General features: G+C 46.8%; 1 protein-coding gene across 2 annotated transcripts; it reads right to left on the bottom strand.

Moving 5' to 3' along the window:
- Positions 1-1,024: 1,024 nt before the first annotated feature.
- On the bottom strand, positions 1,025-19,102 carry LOC101839603 (TRPM8 channel-associated factor 2). Of its 2 annotated transcripts, XM_040740442.1 has the most exons (10): positions 18,959-19,102; positions 18,561-18,730; positions 18,351-18,455; positions 15,953-16,589; positions 7,664-8,658; positions 7,272-7,369; positions 6,112-6,325; positions 5,550-5,789; positions 3,749-4,086; positions 1,025-1,900 (listed from the first exon to the last, which is right to left on the bottom strand). In XM_040740442.1, the coding sequence occupies exons 1-10, from the start codon at positions 19,042-19,044 to the stop codon at positions 1,652-1,654; spliced, it is 3,132 nt and encodes a 1,043-aa protein (XP_040596376.1). In that variant the 5' UTR covers positions 19,045-19,102; the 3' UTR covers positions 1,025-1,651. The 2 variants fall into 2 exon arrangements, with proteins under 2 accessions (XP_040596376.1, XP_040596377.1); XM_040740443.1 differs by lacking the exon at positions 18,561-18,730 and having other exon boundaries at positions 18,959-19,081.
- Positions 19,103-21,369: the final 2,267 nt, after the last annotated feature.

The raw sequence follows: 21,369 nt of genomic DNA, 5'->3' as shown, positions 1-21,369 counted from the left end.
TCTGGTACTCTAGAGAACTCTGACTAAATCAGCCCTGTCTCAAATATGTACTTGGTAAAAACCCTTTCCCATTCTGTACCTGCTGCTTTAAAAGGACAATGAAGTCAACCAGTGTTCAGAAATTCATTGGAAACCATAAAAAAATAGAGGCCCCATGGAAAGACTTCTTAAATGGAACTAGTCCAGTTGCTCCTCTGGGCTGGCAGTATGTAAGGCCCTCTTGGGCAGATGTAATGTGCCATTTTAAGTGATTGCTGAGGGCCTGTACCTCAGTGTATGATCTTTGCTCCTCAGGGTGAAGGGTTTTCTTCCCTCATCTGTCTGCAATCCTTCTCACTCAGTTATGCTCTTTAGACCGGGGCTTGATAGAGTTTACGGTTTTAATTCTAACCACCCCACAGAATTCCTTCTTTCTCAATTTATCCTTAGCACGTGAAAGGGATACTCTCTTCTTTCATCACTTGTATAACTGTGACTTTTTGCTTTCCATGAAGCAAACTTTGCTCTCCCTGAGAATTTGTCTTAGTTTACTATTCTTGAATATTTTTCTCCTAATAAGGTTTCTAAACTTAGAATAGGAAAACTGTGGGCAGAAAATTGGTTTTTATGCATCCAAGAGTAATCTGTAGATGTTGTAGCCACAGACAAAAAAAAACCATGAACATTAAAACAAGAGGCCAAGCCAGAATTTGTCTGAAGACTGAGAAGGGCTCCAGGTCCTACATAGAGATCATGTGTACAAGCTTAGGTTTTAGTTTTGTCTCCTCAGTAACCTGCTAATTCCAGTATTATCCTTATACTCATCCCTTCCTCCCATCACAATTAAGAATTCCACCAGTTTGAAACTGAAAATGCCTTGGTTCAAATGCCTTCCCAAGGCTGGGTCCCCCTAAGGCAAATGAGAGTCTATGCTGAGGAAAAGAGAAAATCAGATGCCAAAACCATTTACAGATTCAATCTGACATTTAGTCAAAATGCTATAATGAGCATAGGGGAAAAAATAAGAGATCATTAAACTTTCATCTCTTTTGGGCAAATTTTTATTGAAATTATAAATCCGTTGAGGACAAGCTCTACAGTGTATCATTGTTACAGACATCTGCCAAACCCTGGTACTTCCTCGATTTGGTTTTGACTGCAGAAGTTTCTTAATGTCCACGTCATTTTCTCCTGTGTAATGAGGTGATGTTAACTGTATCCGCCTTGGAAGAATGCTGGAATACCATCCATGCAATTCAGAACATGCTGTGCAGAGTTCCTGGGACAATGGGCGGATTGTTTCATCTGTGTCAGGAGACCTTGGTGTTCTTTCACAGAGCAAGTATTTCCTTAATGCTTTTCACGTGCAAAGCACCTGACAAATACTGAAGGGAATGGTCCCTGAGTTGAGGGATGGTCTGATGGGATGTGAAAAGGGACATTTTCTAGGTTCATTATTACAAGGAACTCTGGGCTCTAAAGGAAGCCTGGCATGATATTTACAACAACCCAAAGTACATTTTAAAGGCAAAGGCTGAGAAAAACAGTTAAGGCAGTGAGTGTCTCAAGCCAGAACACAATGGTGAAGCTGGCAGTGTGGTCCTTCCCACCCCACCCCATCCCACCCACCCTGCCCTACCGCTCCCTTCTCCACATCCTTTCTTCTCCATACTCATGCACTCATGTACACTTTCAGGGGATGATCCTGCCAGCAAGGAAGGCTGCTCAGGCTGTCAGCCACATCCTCCTGGACAGGCCAGCCCCAGGCTTCAAAGAAAGGGACCAGGTTCTTCTGCACCGTTTCAGAGAACAATTTCACCCATGTGTTCATCTTGTTCTCATTGTCTTCAGGGATGCTACTGAGGGTTTGGTACTCAGCAAAGAGGTGGATGAATGGCTCCCACCCAAAGGCCTCCTGGAGCTGGAAGGAGAAAGAATGGGAAGAATATGGTGTTGAGTTTGCAAACATGACTGCTGCCTGTGTCTGTGGTCATGGGTATATCTCGATGTCAGGGACTGCTTCCCATCAGCCTCAAACTCAGGGTTTGTCCCACCTCTAGTCCTGTGTCCCCAAACAAATTCTACATTACTGGATCACAGCAGCTCTCAGCAATCAAACTCTACCCCCTCGACCCAGTAAAGATGCCCTACAGAGCACTAGTGTGCCAAGAGTCACTCAATACAAGACAGTTACTATTACTAGCTTTAACGTGTTGACTGGGTTGAGTTGCTCACTGACTGAGACCATATCTCATCCACTCTCCAAAATCAGGGAAGGGAGGAAAAAAATTGGAGTGTAGCAGTCTAAGATGCCAGGGGTTGCTGTTAACTCCTGATTCTAAGTCTGAGATTCGTCATTTAAGTGGGTGATTTTGAACAAGCTGGTTAAATTCTTAACAGGGCTCATGAACCTCTGTGACAAGTGAGCTATGTAAGCCCTCTGCACAGAGTTGCATTAGAGAGCAAAAGGTCTGGTGTGACCAGGAGCTTTGATGACGGACCATGAAAGTTGGAAGCATGTTTTTTGGGGAGGGGACAGGGATAGATGCTATCTACAGAAAATGGACTGAGTTTTCTAACTTCATCGCTTCATTGCTTATTGGCTGGTCATTATTCATTCAAACACTGCTTCTGCTTCTCGTGAATGCCTGGGAATCTTGTTAGTAGATTTTGTTTTGGTTTTGGTTTTGGTTTTGGTTTTTCAAGACAGGGTTTCTCTGTATTGTTTTGGAGGCTGTCCTGGAACTCACTCTGTCGACCAGGCTGGCCTCAGACTCACAGAGCTCTGCCTGCCTCTGCCTCCCGAGTGCTGGGATTAAAGGCGTGCACCACCAGTACCTGGCCTTGATAGTAGATTTTTTTCCTACAACACCTACTTGTAATGCAGCTGCCATATAGACATGCCCCTGACATTATAAGAGGCCCTGGCAATAGTCATTCAACCCATAAAGATGAGGAAAGCAAATATAAGCAACCAATGGCTATTCTGCTGGGGAAAATCCACAGAAATGGCTGACCCGAGCAGGTGGGAGCTCATGGACCCCAGTCTGACAGCTGGAGAACCTGCATAAGACTGAACCAGGCCCCCTGGATGTGGGTGTCAGTTGGGGGGCTTGGGCAGTCTATGGGGTGCCCTGGCAGTGGAACCAGTATTTATCCCTTGCCCATGAACTAGGTTTTTGGAGCCCATTCCCTATGGAGGGTTACTCTGTCAGCCTAGGTACATGGGGGAGGGCCTCAGTCCTGCCCCAAATGATGAGACAGACTTTGATGATCCCCCACAGGAGGCCTCACCCTCTCTGAGGAGTGGATGGGGGGTGGGATGGGGAGATGGTGGGGGGTGGGAGGGAGAGGGAACAGGGATTGGTATGTAAGATAAGATTGTTTTTAATTTAATACATAAAAACCAATGGCTGTTATGGAACAGTTATTAGGGATGAAGGGCGGAGCCGGTGAGAGGAGGAGTCACGAGTATGACTGAGATCCTTCCCTCAACATCAAGAGTTTGGGATGGTACAGAAAAATGTGCCCTGTAATTTCTTTCCATTTCATTGCATACTCCAAAACCCTGGGTCTGAAAGTGGGAGAGGAGTCACTGTTATGATACAAATACATAAGCTGAGGGGTGCCACTAGTGACCCACATTCAGGGGTGTTGGTGGCGGTCCCAGGTTTTGGGGGGTTCATGTAGAATTTGGAGAGCTGAAGGCAAGATACTACATGACCGAGGAGCAATGTCAGCGCTACCTCCCCAAATTTGCGCTCAGTACCTGCAGGTATGTCTCCAGTGCTGTCCAGACATTCCAGTTGTCCAGGGGTGCTCCCTTCTGAAGATGCTCTTTGATCCTCTTCTCTCGTTCCTCAGGCTTCAGTGCAGGGTGGGCCCGAGCCCTGGGAATCCCCAGAACTGTCTCGTGCACATAGACTGACCAGAGATTGCAGGTGGCCTCGGTGGTGTGCGGAGGGAACTCCCAGCCGTGGCGCTGCTGATTGTGGCCCAGCTCATGGATGGGTCCCCACAGCCCCTCACTTTTCATGGCTGTCAAACTGGTGAGCTCCTGCACAGACTCCAGGTGGCACATGATGGGGTATCCTGAATGCATCCAGCCTGGGGTCGCAAAGAGAGAGATGGGGCATGAAGCTTACCTCCCTCCTTCCGCTGTTGAGATTTCCTTCACGGTCCTGGTTGTGTCCAGTGATTCCAGGATGTCTGTGCCGTTTGGAAAGCACCTGGCTTTCCTACAGTAATTGACCCCTTCCCAAGGTTCTCCCTGGCCTCGTGCTTACTCTGGCTCTGCGGGGTGGGGAGATACTGTACAGAACCATCCTTGCTGGGACGCAATGATACCCTGGACCGGAGAAGTTAGGGCAATGTCAGTTCCCCCGCCCCCAAAATCCGCATTGTTAACCAGATTTATGTGATATAATAGAGACAGTTTTGTCGATAAAAATTCAGCTTTCCTATGTGGGGAGCAGGACTCTGAACCTTTCCCTGCATTTACTTATATCTTCTCTGCGAAGTGCATGGTATCCATACCTATAACGATACTCGAGGCTATATAGGGAAAAGCAATATATTTATTTATCAGGGAGAGAGAGAGAGTCGCACATACCAGGAGTTAGAAGCTTGGCTGGCTTCCAGGAGAAAAGAGAGAGGCCCCTTTTCCTTTCACTACCTTTTATCTCTACCTTGACCCCGCCCTGTTGGGCGGGTAGCTTTGTGGGGTTCACTCCTACAATTCCCCTTTTAGTCTAAATAGAAGATTTAAATTTGATACAAACTCAAACATATACAACATATATACATAGAGGGTGATAATTAAGTTATGATCTACTTATCCTAAACTAAACATATCCATTCCACCTAAATTCTAAACTTATCTGACAGGGATGCCTAAATCTGAACACCTCCTTCCAGTTCCAACCCTAAATAATTGCAAATTACACTAACAGGGGTAAACTATCCTTTTATGTCAATAGTAGGGAGAGGGGACGTGGATAACGATACTCGAGGCTATATAGGGAAAAGCAATATATTTATTTATCAGGGAGAGAGAGAGAGTCGCACATACCAGGAGTTAGAAGCTTGGCTGGCTTCCAGAAAAAAAGAGAGAGGCCCCTTTTCCTTTCACTACCTTTTATCTCTACCTTGACCCCGCCCTGTTGGGCGGGTAGCTTTGTGGGGTTCACTCCTACACATACCTACCTCAAACTTCCTTTTCCACCCTCCCCCTTCATTTTCGGTTATGACTTATGTCTGAAGAAAGCAGTCCGTTTTGAACATTCTTTTTGCAAAGGACTTGGCAGACGTTGGGGGCCTCCCAGCACCAGGTTTCTGGGCATAACCACTTACTGTCTTAAGAGACGGCATCTTGTAGGATGTCAACGATTGGCCTCTTATTGGTTAAACTTATTTCACTCCCATCATGGTCCACGCTGTTATGCCCTTCCCCCACCCCTTGCGTTTCAATAACACAATTATGCTTTACAATTCCTGGGCACTCCAAGAAAGGTAAAAACCAATAGCAAGATGGAGTTTGCTCACTGGGAGCACTCCCCTGGAGCACTCACCAGCTGAGATCTGCACGTCAGCCACAATTCTCTCGGGCCTTTGGAAAGGGAAGGGCTGGGCTGCCAGCCTGGCTATGGCCTGCATCATCTCATCCCAGAGCTGGAGCAGAGGCTCCGGGTCCTCCAGAGCTTTGAGGTTTTCAGTGGGTACCGTCAGGATGATGTTGTCTGTAGCCAGCTCTCCCCAGGGGCCCATGTTATCCTGGATACAGCTCTTCCACTCCTCCAGGGATGTCTTACCTGGAAATGCACAGCGTTTCTCTTTGAACAGAGAGACAGAGACAGACAGACAGAGGGGTGGAATTGCAGAAGGAAAGTCCAGAAACAACAAGCTGCTGTCATAGGCTGTCGGTGAAGGGACAAACTGTTAGAGGCCCCCTCCATTGTACCCAGAGTCTTCACAGACGCAGGGTGATCCTACTTCCTGCCTGCGGACTCATGCTGAATAGTTCTGACCCCCTTTCCCCCCCTGTCGATCCTTGCTGTTCCCCCTCTTCAATAACAGCCCCATTAGTCACCGAGGCACCTGCAGCCCAATTCCCCCAGTGCCTAGTCCACTCACCGAGCTTGTAGTACGGGGCAGGCACTGCGTTCCTGATGGTAACAGAGACAGGGCCAAGCTGACAGCCCTGGGGCACGATGATGTACAGGAGGCCACCCCAGAGGCAGGAGACTGACCGTTGGGTTCTGTCCATACAGCACTTATATGTTACCACAGGTGCTCGACACAGCCTCTTTGCCTCGCTTAGGTCATCAGTGTGACATCCGATCTGCACCTGGACAGACGATTGTACCGCATGAAGGGAACTGGAGCCCTCAAGAAGCATGTAGAGTTTCATTAGGGGCCGATGGGTGGTGGTGCTTACATATGAGACCCTAGCTTTCCTTTTCTGCGAAGGGTGCATGCAGTCTATGAATCTGCGGCACTCTAAAGTATTTTTTAAGTATTTGTTAGGGATGTAACACGGTCCAACAGTGTATTTCCATTCGGTGTGAGCGGGCTAGTTGCTAAGCGTAACTGATGAGGGCTTCATGGAGTCCCCCAACCAGGCAGAATCTTGGGCTCTTAAATCAGACTTAAACAGCAGGGTGGGTCTGATAGTTTCCACGAGGCGGCAGGGCATCCCATCTACCCATTGTGAGCAGACACAGGTCGGGCCAGACGCTACAGAGTCGGGCCAGGAGGCAGAGAACTCATCTGCTCCCCTCACTGCCCAGCTCACTCTTACAAGTTCCGTGGGGCTGCCTTTTTGCTTTTGTCAGGCCGAAGCAGATACATCTGATATCCCAGAATGCTGATGTAAGGGCCCCTAACGGTAGTAGGAATTGGCGCTCAGGACTGAGAGGGCAGAAGGATTTGAATTCTGCTTGGAGGTTGTATTTTGTCGTGGTGCAGGTAATGGGTTTAAGTGCACCCTTCGGGTGTCAAGGTGAAGAGGTCGAATGGGCTTCTACTACCAGGAAAACTGGGGAGTGCTGGTTCGCAAGGTCACTCTTCCTTCATCCGTCTAAGTGAGTAACATTGTCACACGTGGAAATCAGGCTTAGGGATGAGCTTGGCTAGTAGCTTGGGCTTTGTGCTTTTACATGTACAAGAGGGGCAGAATAACCCTCCCCTGGGCTTCTGCTGGGTAAACTCAGTAGGAGATGTAAACAGCCCTGTGGTGTGGGAGAGTCTTGGCCATATTTGGGGACGCGATGGCTCCAGGGGTCTAGCCTTACCTTTAGGCCAGCCGAGGCAGTGTCTTCAGAGAGAGAGACCTCTGCACTCTGTCCTTCCAGAAGGTAGAGGCCAGTGCTCATCCAGGCATCACTATTACCTGACAAGTCAAGAGAAAAGGCTGAGCTCCGTGTTCCCACACAGCCTGACTCTACCTGGAGCCTCCCACAGATGCAACCTTTCCCCCGTGGATTCCAAGTCTTCCATCCACACTTCTTGTACCCTTTCTTCCTTGGCCTTAATTAGGCACAATCTCAGCTCTCATTGTCTTGGAAGTATCTAAGCATGGAGCTATCCATTCTGAGGATAAGAACCTTCCAGGTTCTGGAAACTCTTCCAAACCCACCCTCTCCCAGGCCAAGGATGCTCTAAGCATTCTCTTCCCACTCTATACCTGAATTGGTTCCATTGATCTCCACTGTGATGGGATGCTCTGAGGGGTGGAGATTGGAGGAGCAGATCTGAGAGCCAAGGTCCTGGGTTAGCTGGGAGGAATCGGTCGTCCCAGAATGTGCCAGCTCTGTGGCCAGATGGAGAATTGCTGCCTCACAGGAGGTACTGGAAACTGGGTTTTTCTTGCTCACAGCTGGGATGCCTGCCTGTCGCAGCATCTTCCTCAGGAGCCGGTGCAGAGACATATAAGCAGGAACTCCCTGTGCAGGAATCTGCAGGAAGCCTGCAGCATCTACTCCCAACCTTACCAAATGCTCCTTTTCTAAGTCCCCACCCTGGTGGTTCATCATAGCCTGAAACTTAGAGAGAGCCCTTCGAAAGTGGTAGTCCTTTATCTCTGTAGGAAGAACAGGGAAACAGCCTGACCCGAGGGTCTGGGGCAGGATGCTGAGGCCAAAGGTGTTGAGGATGACATTCCCAGGGAACGCAGCCAAAGCAGAGCTGCCCGTGTTCTGGGAAGCCCACCACCAGGCCTGACCACCAATGAGCAAACCCCCACCCTCAGCAACAAACTCCTGTATTTTCTTGGCCTCCTGGTCACTATAAGCCTTACAGCAGTAGACACACATATCACTAGTCAAATGGGACTCCAGGCTGCAATTCAAGCCATGATCCGACAATAGAGAATGCAGATTCCTGAGACTTTCATTCACCCCAATATTGCCTTTCTGTTCTCCGGCCAACCAACGTACAGCATTAAACAAAAAGGGCTCCATCTCAGGAGCACAGAGCAGGGACTCATGGGCCGCCAGTACCACACGACCACGGCCATAGCGGGCAGCTGCTAGGAAGCAGTGGAGGGAGGTATCGAGGCCCAGGGGGAAGGCCAGGGACCCATGCACCAACAGCTGTGAGGGGACACCTCCAGTCTTGATGTTCAATTTAGAGATGCCATCCAGAAGCTGCTCCTGGTCATACCCGAGCTCCTCCCAACACCTGGGAAGAAGATGAAAGAGACTGAGAGGCTGTGTTCAGCTAATGAGTTACTCACTCTAGCCCACGAGGTAGAAAAAGATTGCATAGTTCACACCGATATTCATTCTTTACTAATAGTATCTGGGGGTTTAACAATGTGTGTCTTATCAACATAATTCTTTTTTTTCACGGTCTCACAGTTAATCACATATCATTGTTCATGCCTGCTCTTGCTCAGCAATACACAGAACACTAGTGCTTCTCATAATCGAGGTTATCATAGACATGAAGAGAGGTAGCGACCTTATTCATATACATTAAAATCTACATTCTCCAAATGAACCCCACCAAGAATTCTTGACATTAGTCAGCCAAGTGAATATTCTGGCTCAAATTTTCTGTGTCTCAAACATTACCAAAGCATATAAACAAAGCTGGAAAAGCTAGCATATTGGATAGAGACAGCACCCGTCCTATGCCTTTCCTGGAGTAAGTCTTCAGACGTAAGACTAGATATAAAACTGTAGACACATCACACTGTACTCTTCACAGGTTTGCTCAGAAACAGGAACATGTTACAAGTAAATTTTTAACTTCTACTTGATTTATATAGCCATATCTCTTTTAGAAATTCTTACTTAGGGCTGGTGATATGGTTCAGAGGGTAAAGGCACTTGTCACCAAGCCTGATGACTTGAGTTCAGTTCCTGGAAGGGGAGAACCAACTCCTGAAAGTCCTCTGACCATAGCATGCACACCCCCCAACACACATACATGTGCAAACACATACATACTCACTCACTAAATAAGCAGTGTAAACATAAATTAAAAAATTCTTACTTAAATCTTATAGGAGTGCATACTAATTTTTTTTACTGAGAAGTGGTCAACATTAAAAATACTTTTAAAAAAGATTTTGTATTTCAATAATTAAAAAACATGTTTTCTAGATACAGTATGTATCAAACAATAGGAGATGATTAAATAAATCTGTTAACACTATATAGTAAGTCAGTAAGTAGATAGTATAGAGAAAGGCTTAATGGAATGTAAAAATTAGACCTCTAGGAGACTAATTTTAAAAATACTAAAATCCCTGAATTATCAAACTACACATTGAAACAGGATCTACCCCCTATTTGTCAAAATGTCTTCTGGGATTATTATCCTGACTATTAGAGTCACAGGACATTATGTCATTTTGATATAATTTTATCACTTCAACTTTAAAAACAATGTATTTTTAAGTAAAAGTCAAATACTTTTGTAGGACTGACCCAGACCCCCTGAACTTGGGTGTCAGTGAGGAGGCCTCGGCAATCTATGGGGCCTCTGATAGTAGATCAGTATTTATCCCTGGCATACAAATGGACTTTGGGAGCCCATTCTACATGGAGGGATACTCTCTCAGCCTAAATGTACAGTAACTAGTAATTTAATGTTTCTGTATTTTCTATGGACATATATAACAATATAGGTATATGGAAAACATATGGATTTTATATGAACAGAAATTGTGATATATTCTTGGATTGTGTGGCAACTTTCACCTTTTGCATCAATGCTTTCAAATGTCACTTTGGACTGTCTTAAACAGATTAAAACTATCTAGTCATAGCCTTATCAGCCGAAGGGTAAAAGTTTGGGTCAGACAGAAAGAGTTGGTTCTAGTGGTCTGTCTATGGTAATGATTATAGATACTGCTATGTATTTCAAAGTCACTAAGAGGAAGTTGTAAATGTCCTCACTACAAGCAATGATGAATATGTGAGATAATGAATATGCCAATTCTTTTGACTTAAGCATCCCATATGTATATAATATGTGGTGTATATACATCATGGCTTCATATTGTAGTCTATGTATGTATGTATATATGTATGTATGCATGTACATACATACATACAACAAATTTAAAAAAGAAAACTCAATATAAGTTGTGTTACCCAGCCTGCTGTCATCATGACACAATACCTTAAGAAAATAATTGAAAAAAAGAAAGTTCCTTTCAGCTCTTGGTTTCAGCTCAGGTCAGCTGGCTCCACTGTTTTGGGGATGTCACTGACACAGAGTACCCAAGCACGAAGAAGATCATGAAGCAACCCTGCTCATCCCACGGAGGACTGGATGCAGAAAGCACAAGAGAAAGAGAGGCAGGGAACAAGACACGCCCTTCTACGGAATACCTTAAATGTTTCACTCCCATGGCTGTGGCCCATGTTCCAGGTTTTAAGGCCTCCCCATAAGGCCATCAGATTATGATTCCATCAGCTGATTAATCCACTGGCAAGGTCAGAGCCTTCATGAGCCAAAAATTCAGGCCTTTACTACTTTTACACCAGGTAAAAGGATGGTGTCCTAAGGTACTTCAGAAGCGTTTTCCTACTGTTAGGAAAACTTTAATAAGATACATTTAACTTAAAACGCAATTTCAATGCAGTTATAGGGAATTTGGTGAGGGTCTAGCATGTTTATAGTTGAAAATAATCATTACCAACTCACCCCACAGTTATATACAGCCTGTTAACCCATTTTTTTTCATGTTCACATTCCTATCTGTATATGTACCATTTCCATGAGTTTGGCATCATCTTAACAGAACTGATTGTGTGTCTTAATATTGTATCGTGAGTATTTTGCTTTCCTTTTGAGGTCTCTGAACACATGATTTTTTAAATGGCCACATAATTATTCACTCTGTAACTGCAGCATATGCCATACGCTATTAAAGAGTCTTCTGTTGCAGATAATATGTCTTATCGTGTGTCACTTAGCATTGACAATATTGGTAAAAAAATATGTACTGAATACTGCCTCATCGTTTACTTTCTTATTTTTTCTCTTCCCCCATTGAGGATGCTTCTTAACGAGGGCTCTGCATGCCAATCTCTGTCTCTGAGTAAGCTCCTTAGGAATCCAATCCGTAATAGGGGTAAGATGGCAATGCTAACTAAATTACACACCCACACCCCACCAAGCCTACCATCCCAATTCCATGAACACTGTGAGGTTATAAAGACACATATTGGAGCCCACCTGTGAAAGTAGAAGCACTGGAAAAAAAATCATACTGGAAATTTAAATGTCTGTCATTAAGGAACTTAAGAATAGATTACATGTTATCTACACTTGGAAGCACAGTAGGACATGCAGGGCATCTTGATGTTCTGCTATGTAGCCACGCCCATCTTGATAATCCAGAATACTACTGAGCGGCAGAGAAAAACAGATAGTGTGTTACCACTGCTTTCTCAAGGAAAGAGGATACTGATACATACGTATATGTTTGCTCATGCACATGAAGAACTGGTGCAGGGAAGAAAGAAGAAGTAATAGAGGGGAGAAAGGAATTGCATATAGGGAGAGAATTATATAGGTTTGAAATTTTGTTTTTGAGCTACAGAACTATTTGGCACAATTGTGAGAAGTTAAATAACAAAAGCAAATAAACAAGTGACCGGACATTTCTAGGTACCTAGTTGCGTAAGCACAGAAAAAGGGAACTGTTCTAAAGGGCATCAGAGGACACTGATCTAGCTTAATATATCCCTAGGAAAATACACCATGAGGACGAGAGGCACAGGAAATAATTATTGCTGTGGTTCACTGCTGAGAAATATTTGTTGCTATCTGTCTGCTTTCTCCCTGGTCCCATCGTTCTTCCTTCTTTTCCACCACTGGGAGCAGCTTTGAAGGAACTTCCCACATGCTATTGTCTGTTTGAGTCAGCTTCTTGGTAAACCCAACCTGCGAAGGGGAGATGTCTATCTCTCTGTCTCCCTCCTTAGGAAACCAACCTACAAAGTGAACTCGGCAACGCTAGCAAATACTCCTTGGAGTTCCTATCAGTCAGCAAAGTCCATAGTCATTTTGCTGTTGGTAGTATTGCCATTTAAATTTTGCAACTGTCGGGTATATATTAAGGTAAGGCAAGTAGTTTATTATGTCGGTGTCTTATAAAATGGGGGGGGGGAGAAGAGCAGATTTCCAAAAGAGACTACAGATATCGAATAAAATCCCCAATGTTCTCAATTCAAATGAGAAGCATCAGTTTGAAGGCTGATGTGCTTATTGATCCTTCCTTAGTTCTGATCACTCAGAAGGTCTACAGACAAAGATCTTAGTACTAATAAACACATCCCGCAAAAGGAACAGAGTCCTCTGAGCAATCATTCACACCAGCTCTGAGACAAGAAACACTCTGAGTGACTCAAAACCTCGCACACCAAACCGTAAGGAAGCCTGGTGATGATTGTAGAAAGGGTGGTGACACCCCTGTGGCTGTGCTCTCAAGAGTTCTTGTCCGTGGAGAAACACAGCAGTGCAGATGAAATATACCAATGCATGCTGTTCGTTTCAAGATCGTTTGAGATGCAGCCGTAGATCAAAGGAAAACTCCCTACTCCCATACCAGGACCATAAGACAGGCTCATAGAAATCTGCTGTCCATGGAATTTGAGAGCCCCGAGCTAGGGAGGCGGCAAAAACAGGCAAGCTGGTTTATCGCTTATGTGCTTCTATCAGATATGGGCCTGCTGAAGCCAGGCCCTCCCTGCTTTCCAGTGTAGAAGCTGACTCTCACAGTGCACAGTGCCTTCTCCTGGACCTTCCGGGACTGAGCTGCAGGGCTTGCGGGCCCAAGCTCTCAGAACACATGCTCTTACCATGTGAGGTCGAAGGGCGTCTATTCTGCCATTTCCCTCTGCTGACTACAGTTTCTTGTGGCAGATGAACAAGACTGACCATGAGTTGACCATCCTTAGTGTGTTGGACTACATTTGCCCGGAGGAATAGCGCACTGCCCTCTCATATACTTGAAGCTCCATAGGAAATGACACTTAAAAAAAATAAAATAAAACCAGGAAACTTCAGATTTAGCAGCAGAGACCACGGAAAGTGTTAGGTGGAAATGAGGAAAAACAGGTTTCCTTTGTTGAGAGGGAGAATTTGTTAAGGCAACTGAGAGACCTACCCTACTGAGACTTAATGTCCAGAGATATTTAAAGGACCAGGTCATGCTCTGGAGTTCGTGGTCTCCGATGAGAGGACAACTGTAATTTAGAAGCAGCTACAAGCAATTTGGGAATAGATGGTCATGGCCTTGCTCCAGTAAAATTGTATTTACAAAAACAGGGGGCTGGCCCACAGGCCTGAGCTTGTCAGTTAGCTGTAGAGTCAAAGCTCAGAGAAAATCAGATTTACCTCTGTGTGCCTGGTTAACACACTGGCCCCCAACCTCTTTGTGGGGAAACACCCCATGAGCCTTTCAGGGGCTGAGGCCCCTGGGCACCCCTATCTGCTCACTCAACACTGAGTCCCTTTCTCCCTTGGGGCAGGATTTTGATTTCTTCAGAGATGCCCATTAAAACATATCCTCAGATCCTCTGGTGATTAAATTTGACCACCTGATTAAGTTTCATTCACTAAGATATCAACGGAGATCTATTTAATGGTCAGGACTGCAAGAACATAGATTATCTTCTATGTTAAAAAAAAAAAAAACAATAGACCCGGCTAGTGTGCCTACTCCAGGAACCATTGCCTGGGTGTAATTATAGAGCCTGGCGAGTGCTGGCTGTTTTGTAACAAAAGGTAAAAAGCAATAACATGAGGACCGGGAGGGGAGCATGTAGCTGGGGACATCATGAAGAAACTGTCATAATCCTGGACTGGCTACCCAGGCTTCGTGGTTTATAAGAAATATAAAATCAGAAATTGGGTATCCACCATGGTAAGTCCTTTACAGACGGAAAAAGCACAATTAGTCATTAATACCTCAAGCCCCCCTCCTAATCTAAAATTAAACTCTAGATCCACTCTAGTCTCAGTAAATGACATCATTTTGATCACTATGATCATCAATTCCTTTTTTTCCCTCTCATTTCTTGCTCCTATTCAGTCCATTGCCCCAGACCACAGCTACACCTCTTCCCAGTGGCTCCCCTACAAAGTCCTAGACAGGTCAGCAGCAGCTCTCCATGGCCTGTTTCAGCGGCCTCTTAGGGATCTCCTCCTCTCCTCTGCATCCCGCCATCTGTTCCCCAACCACGGGGTTCCTTTCCCTGGTCACCTGCTCAGTTGCACTTATGGCCATTGTTTATCCTTCACTATCTTCTGTGTTGTGTTTACCGGTCTCCCATAGCCTAACCATGGTGAGTGCAGCTCAGGGCAGACAGAGGCTGTTTATCTAGTGAAGCAAGAAGGAAGGTCCTGAGGTTGGTGGACTTTTTGGCTTTTACCTCCATTAAACACCATGTCTTCTCCAGGACCTCGGCTAACACCAGACTGACCCCCTCACCTGGGATCTTACTCCTGCTTGGAAGACTGATTCTGGGTCCAGCATCTACAAGGTGACCAATATACCTGGGCCTCAGCAACGCCACCATTTTCTTCAGTCTGTCCTGCTATTTGGGCTGAGGTCCAGTACTACATGGTTTTTCTAATACTCTCTCGCCTGAATTATGGGTGCTACATGCTAAATTTCTTCTGCGTGAAATGCTGTAGAATTCCAAGCAAACTTGATGTATGTATGTATGTATGTATGCATGCATGCATGCATGCATGTATGTATGTATATATGTACCTTCCCTGAAGATGTTAGACAGGCTTTACTCTCCTCACTGTTAAATCCCACATCATGCCCTTTTATTCCTTCTTGTGGCACCTATCAACATCTGATGGGATTCACAATCCTGTTGGTTTGCTGACCTGCTCATTTTTCCAAAGATGTGTAAACTTCATGGCAGCACACAGTGTCTGTTTTGATTTCTGCTGCATTTCCCAGCATCTAACATAGGACCAGGCCCAACTGCAGATGCTCATATAGACACACCACTGTTTTCTGACTCATTTAGGACCCCGATAAGCAGTCCATGTTTCAAGCACTCCATGTGAAGAAACAACGGCAAACAGGGCCAACTTTTCCCCTAAGTGGATAACTGCTTTCCCACAGAAGAGAGAGGCTACAAGGACGGGCTGTTCTTGTGCCTTGATGCATTTGCAGCAGTTAGAAAACCGAGTAAAGCCGGGCGGTGGTGGTGCACGCCTTTAATCCCAGCACTCGGGAGGCAGAGGCAGGCGGATCTCTGTGAGTTCGAGGCTGGGCTGGACGACAGCCTCCAAAACAATACAGAGAAACCTTGTCTCGTAAAACAAAAAAAAAAAAAAAAAGAAGAAGAAGAAAGAAAGAAAGAAAAGAAAACCGAGTAAAAGCTAAAAGCGATCACTTGCATTGAAACGGACACTCACTGAAGAAGGGACGTCAGCACTATTTAAAAGAGAGACTTTGTATAAGGGGTTGTTGCGGCACACTCACCTGATATGGAGCGGGATCTTGGGTACCTTCTTAGAGATCTTGAACCTGTCTACATCCCCATAGACATCTGTGAAGTACACTCCGGCCACACTTGTCACCTGGTTCCCAGGGAAACTGGACAGCACCTTGTCATTGCCATGTTCACTGGCCCAGTACCAGGCCTGACCCCCAATGAGCAAGCCCCCACCGCGCTTCACAAACTGGACCAGCCTGTCAGTCAAGGTGTCGTTGTAGGCATCAGTGCAGTAAACACCCAGAGTCTCCCCAGGTTCAGGCTCAACCAGGGCCTCGAGACCAGAGTCACTTAGGATGTTAACTAGTGATGCCAAGGAGGGATGCACCAGGATGGGAGCCTCTGGGGAGGGACAGAGCCACCTCACTGCATTGAAAAGAAATGGGGCCAAGCCAGCATGCAGCAGGTAGCCCTCATGGGATAGGACCACCAGACGGCCTTGGCCATAGGAAGAGGCAGCAATGAGCACCTGTCCCTTGTCATTCACCATCACCGGGAAGGCGGTCTCCCCAGTAAGAAGGAGTTCACTAGGAATGGATTCTTTGGGAAGATCCCAGCTGGTCACTCCGTCCATGAGGGCCTCAAAGATGGCGTCGGGGGTCGTTGCCATGGTTCTGCCAGTGGCTACGGAGGAAGCAGAGACTCAGGTTGGTTCAAAACAGATCAAGGAACCAGTAAAAACAAACGAACCGAAACAAAAAAAATGTAAGCGAATAAATTGCAGGCAGTCTGAAAATTATCAGAGCCCCGCTTTCATGACTCGGATACATAACAAGGCTGAAGGTGACAAATAAGTAGGCTCATAAAAATGCTGCCATTTCCAGTGCTGCGTGGGGATGAGACGCAGACCATGCCATCTGGAAGACTGCTTTAGACTGAATGATGGCAAAGACCCGGTGAGAATGTGTTCTCGAAGCTGAGACCTGAAATGCTGTGGGAAGAACACACTGGTAAGAGGCACGCCAGGGCAGCAGGAGAGTCGGGGCCAAAGGGAACAGCACCTGAGGTAGACAGGGAGGCGTAAGTTCTTAAATGGTTTGGCAGGTCAAATGCAGGAGTTGGCTTACTGTTTTTCTGTATTTGGGCAGACAAAAGGATCCATGACCCGCCAGAAGCTAGGGTCACATGACACGTCAGAAACCATTAGTTCTGACAGCTTTACTTATCCTGTTGGAAATGACTTCCAAATGATCAACTCTGCACCCCCTACCCCCGGCCCCCGCGCCCCTATGCACACAATATTGGCCAGTTCTTTTCAAATTCTTCTGAAGCCCATACGATGGCAGCTGAGTTCACTCCAACACTTCCTTCCAAGTGTTTCAGCTGTTTTTGTTGTTGTTGGTTTTTTTTGTTTTGTTTTTTTGTTTTTTTTGGTTTTTTTTACAAATTAGACTACACAAGGTGTAGGCACAGTGAGCCACGAAAGTGCCCCTCTCCCTCTGGTTCATTTCCGGGAGCTCAGTGAGAGCCGGTGGTCAGTCCCCACATCTGAGTAGCTCATCCACTCACTGATGGGGCAGCTCTCCAATGGCTGCGAGCTGATACCCTAAGTCAGCTTCAGGTGCTGGAGGGGACTGCGGATAAATGCCCAGTGCCTCCCTGAGGTGCCCCCTAGGAGGGTCCCAGGAAGGGCTCAATTCTGGACGGCAGCACTCACCCTGTCTCGGCTCCCTCCTTGACTGTTTTACCCAGGTTCTTCTCGTGGGTTTTCAGAGCTCCCTTCCCAAATAAGCTTCCAGGGAGAACCTGAGTACATCAGCATCCCGGGCCCCTCGTGTCTCCTTTGCTCCTCCTGCTCTCAACAATTGTCAATGACAGCCCCATTGCTAGACTCCTCTCACCTGTCCTCACAGGCCAGCCCCCTTATCTCATGGCCAAGGCCAGGCCCAACTGAACCGGTCTGAGCCTGCATGACCCATTCCCACCCTGGCTACGGTTGACTAAGAACTGTGCGGAGCCCCTCATTTCAACCACTCCCTGTGCGGCCGGTGTAAGCTTCAACCACGCCCCACTTCCCATACCACTTCATGTAACTGCTCCCAGGAAAGTGGACCTCGAGTTTATCAGGAACCTCGAGTTCAAAGTCTTGCTAAGTTCGTCCGAGAAGAAAGTTCTCCCACTTTCCCCTAGTCTGGCAGGAAGAGCAGGCAAACAAAAACCACCACGAGAGGGTCCTCTGGTCCCTGAAAGGACCGGTGCCGCCCCACTCTGCAACTAAAACGTGCTTGCACACACACACACACACACACACACACACACACACACACACACACACACACCCCATCAGATTCGTGGCTCGAGTTCCAAAAATCAGAGGCAAGTCAGTTCTGAGTTAACCACAAAACTGTACCGATTTTAAAATTATCTCAAAATAAGGAAACAGACCTGTGGAAGACACACCGACGGTCGGGAACAGCGTTCCGGTAGCCTCCTGACACTTGAAGGGTCCCCTCGCAGCGTCGCCCAGGTGCTCGAACACCAAGCCCCGCCCTAGAACACACCAGGACTTTAAAAAAACTTAGGCTGAGAAGTTCTCTGGGCCTGCAGAATCTAGCAGCTGCAGACCAGAGGAGAGCAGTCTTTAAGAAGGTCTACCTAGGAGCCGGACCTCCTCCGGGGGCGTGGCTGTGGAGGGCGGGGCTATCACGGATACTGGCCGTCCTGGCGAAGGGTTTTCTTGGGGGCCGGGCTTCGCTGGGCGGGGCCAGCTTGGGTCTTGGGGGCGGAGCTTCTTAGGTGCTGCGTGTTTTCCACCTGGAGCGGTGCTACCAGGGATCAGGGATGGTTAGTCCTGTCGGGTGGGCTATTCGGGGAACTGGACTGGTTAAGGGTGGGGCTGTCCTGTCGGGTGGGCTATTCGGGGAACTGGACTGGTTAGGGGTGGGGCTGCTCCGGAGGCGAGGCCTTAGGGAAGGCGAGCTATTCCCGCAACCAGGCGAATCGCGCCTTGAGAAGGCTAACACCGATCTGCCTGGGTCTAGACCCCACCCTACCTGGAGCGCGGGCTCTCTGCAAAGCTGTTGATGGACCAAGGGAGAAAAAAACAAACAAACAAACTCCGGATCTCCAAATAACTCATCAGATTTCGAGCGCGAGCGTCACCCAACAGCGGCGCCGCCAGACCCGGAATCTGGCTGCCAGTGGCTTGATGACTCACCAGGGCTTCACTGCAAAGGGTTAACCCCTCCTGCCATCCCCCACGCCCCGTCCTGGCTCGGGCATCAGGGCCTGCCCCCTAGCGGCCGACACTGGCCGTGCACCAGTCGGGATCTGCTGGACTGAGTATATGCATAGATATATCTGTTCCAGGGACATCGTTACTGGGCAGAAAACGTGACCGTGACGTGATCTACACAGGCAAGACTAAGCTGGGGAAGTTTAAGCGAAAGTTAAAGCGTGGATACTGCCCAGGTTTCTGCTCAAAAGGGACCCCCCCCAAAAAGGCAGAAGGGCATATTAGTGTGTCCTTTGAGCACAGCTCTGTATATTGTTTTTATTTCTTTGATTCATCGTTTGCCTTTGTTTCTTGACGGAAAGGAAGGGGACAAAAAGAAAGTGAGAGGATATGACGAGAATACTTGAAAAGACACTTTCTATCCTTCGGTGCTATCACCAGCCATGCATGACACTGAGGTTTATAAAATTATGTGTGTGTTTTTTAACTTTATTTTATTTTGCACACCAAGCACAGTTTTCCCTCCCTCCTCTCCTGCCTCCTCCCCCATCCACTCCTCCTTTGTCTCCACTCCGATGGAGACTTTGCCTTCCTTAAGTTGAGTCAGGACCAAGCTCCTTCCCCCTTCATCAAGGCTGAACAAAGCATCTCACCATAGGGAATAGGTTCCAAAGAGCCAGCCCATGCGTCAGGGACAGGTCCTGGTCCCACTGCTAGGAGGTCCCACAAAAGACAAAGCTATACAACTGTCACCCAGATACAGAGGGCCTGGGTCAGTCCTATGCTGGCTCCCTAGCTGTCCTTCCAGAGTCCATGAGTTACCATAAGCTGAGGTCAGCTGTCTCTGTGGATTTTCCCATCATGATCTTGACCACTCCCCCTCCCCTTGCTCATTTAATCCCTCCTCCCTCTCTTCAACCGGATTCCCGGGGTTCAGATCAGTACTAGGCTATGAATCTCTGTAATTTGCTTCTATCAAGATATCTCTTTCATCATTCTCCCCCTCCATCCCGCCCCCAACTCAACCAACCTGATCCCTCATGTTCCCGTCTCTGTAGGGAGAGACCTTAGGTACCCATAGCGCTGACCATTCCTGTTTGGGCGAGGTCAAGGTACATAGAAGATATGGAGAAATAAAGAGCTGGGAGCAAGGGGACTCGCTCTCTCTTGGGGTTCCCGGTCGAGTCTCGGAGAGCAGCAGAGCGCTTTCCTCGGGTTCTCGGCTTCTCATGTAAGCGATTTCTCCCTAATAAAGTATCATGGCACATCCCTATCCTGTGTAGGTTAATCTTCCTCAGTATCCGGTATCAGCCCCTACACTTGAGCCGATCAGAGTTCTCACTGCTGGAGTCACTGCTGGCTCCAAGCCTCTCTTTCTACCCACCTGCCCCCAGTTCACCCAGGACATCTCCTCTATTTCCTCTTCCCAGGGAGATCCATGCATCTGCCTTAGGATCCTTTATGTTACGTAGCATCTCTGGAGCTGTGGGTGGTGGTCTGGCGATCCTTTGCTTTACATCTAACACCCACTTATGAGTGAGTACACACTATGTCTTTCTGGGTCTGGGTTACCTCACCTAGGATTTTTTTTTCTAGATCTGTCCATTTGCTGGCAAATTTCATGATGTTGCTGTTTTATTCTGCAATGTTAATATTCCATTGTATAGATATACCACATTTTCTCTATCCATTCTTTGGTTAAGGGGCATTTAGGTCGTTTCCATGTTCTGGCTATTATTAATAATGCTGCTATGAATGTAGTTGAACAAGTATCTGTGTGGCATGGTTGAGCATCCTTTGGGTATATACCCAAGAGTGGTATCACTGGATCATGAGGTAGATTGATTCCCACTTTTCTGAGAAACTGACCTAAGCAGCTGTACAAGTTTGCACTCCCACCAGCAGTGTAGGAGTGTTCCCCTTTCTCCACATCCTCTCCAGCATAAGCTGTCATTAGCATTTTTGATCTTGGACATTCTGATGGATGCAAGAAGGTATCTCAAAGTTGTTTTGATTTGCGTTTCCCTGATAGCAGAGAGTTTTGACCACTTCTTTAAGTGTATCTCAGCCATTTGAGATTCTTCTGTTGAGAATTCTCTGTTTAAATATACACCCCATTTTTTGTTTTCTTTATATTTTCTTTTTCTTAAGTCTTTTTCTTTTTAAATATTAATTAGAAACAAGGCTGCTTCACATGTCAATCCCAGCTCCTTCTCCTTCTCCCTCCCC

The sequence above is a fragment of the Mesocricetus auratus genome, unplaced genomic scaffold (genome assembly GCF_017639785.1).
Source record: "Mesocricetus auratus isolate SY011 unplaced genomic scaffold, BCM_Maur_2.0 Super-Scaffold_100694, whole genome shotgun sequence".
NCBI classification, from domain to species: domain Eukaryota; kingdom Metazoa; phylum Chordata; class Mammalia; order Rodentia; family Cricetidae; genus Mesocricetus; species Mesocricetus auratus.
The sequence above is the reverse complement of the archived record's forward strand: the minus strand, read 5'-3'. Positions and strand labels throughout refer to the sequence as shown.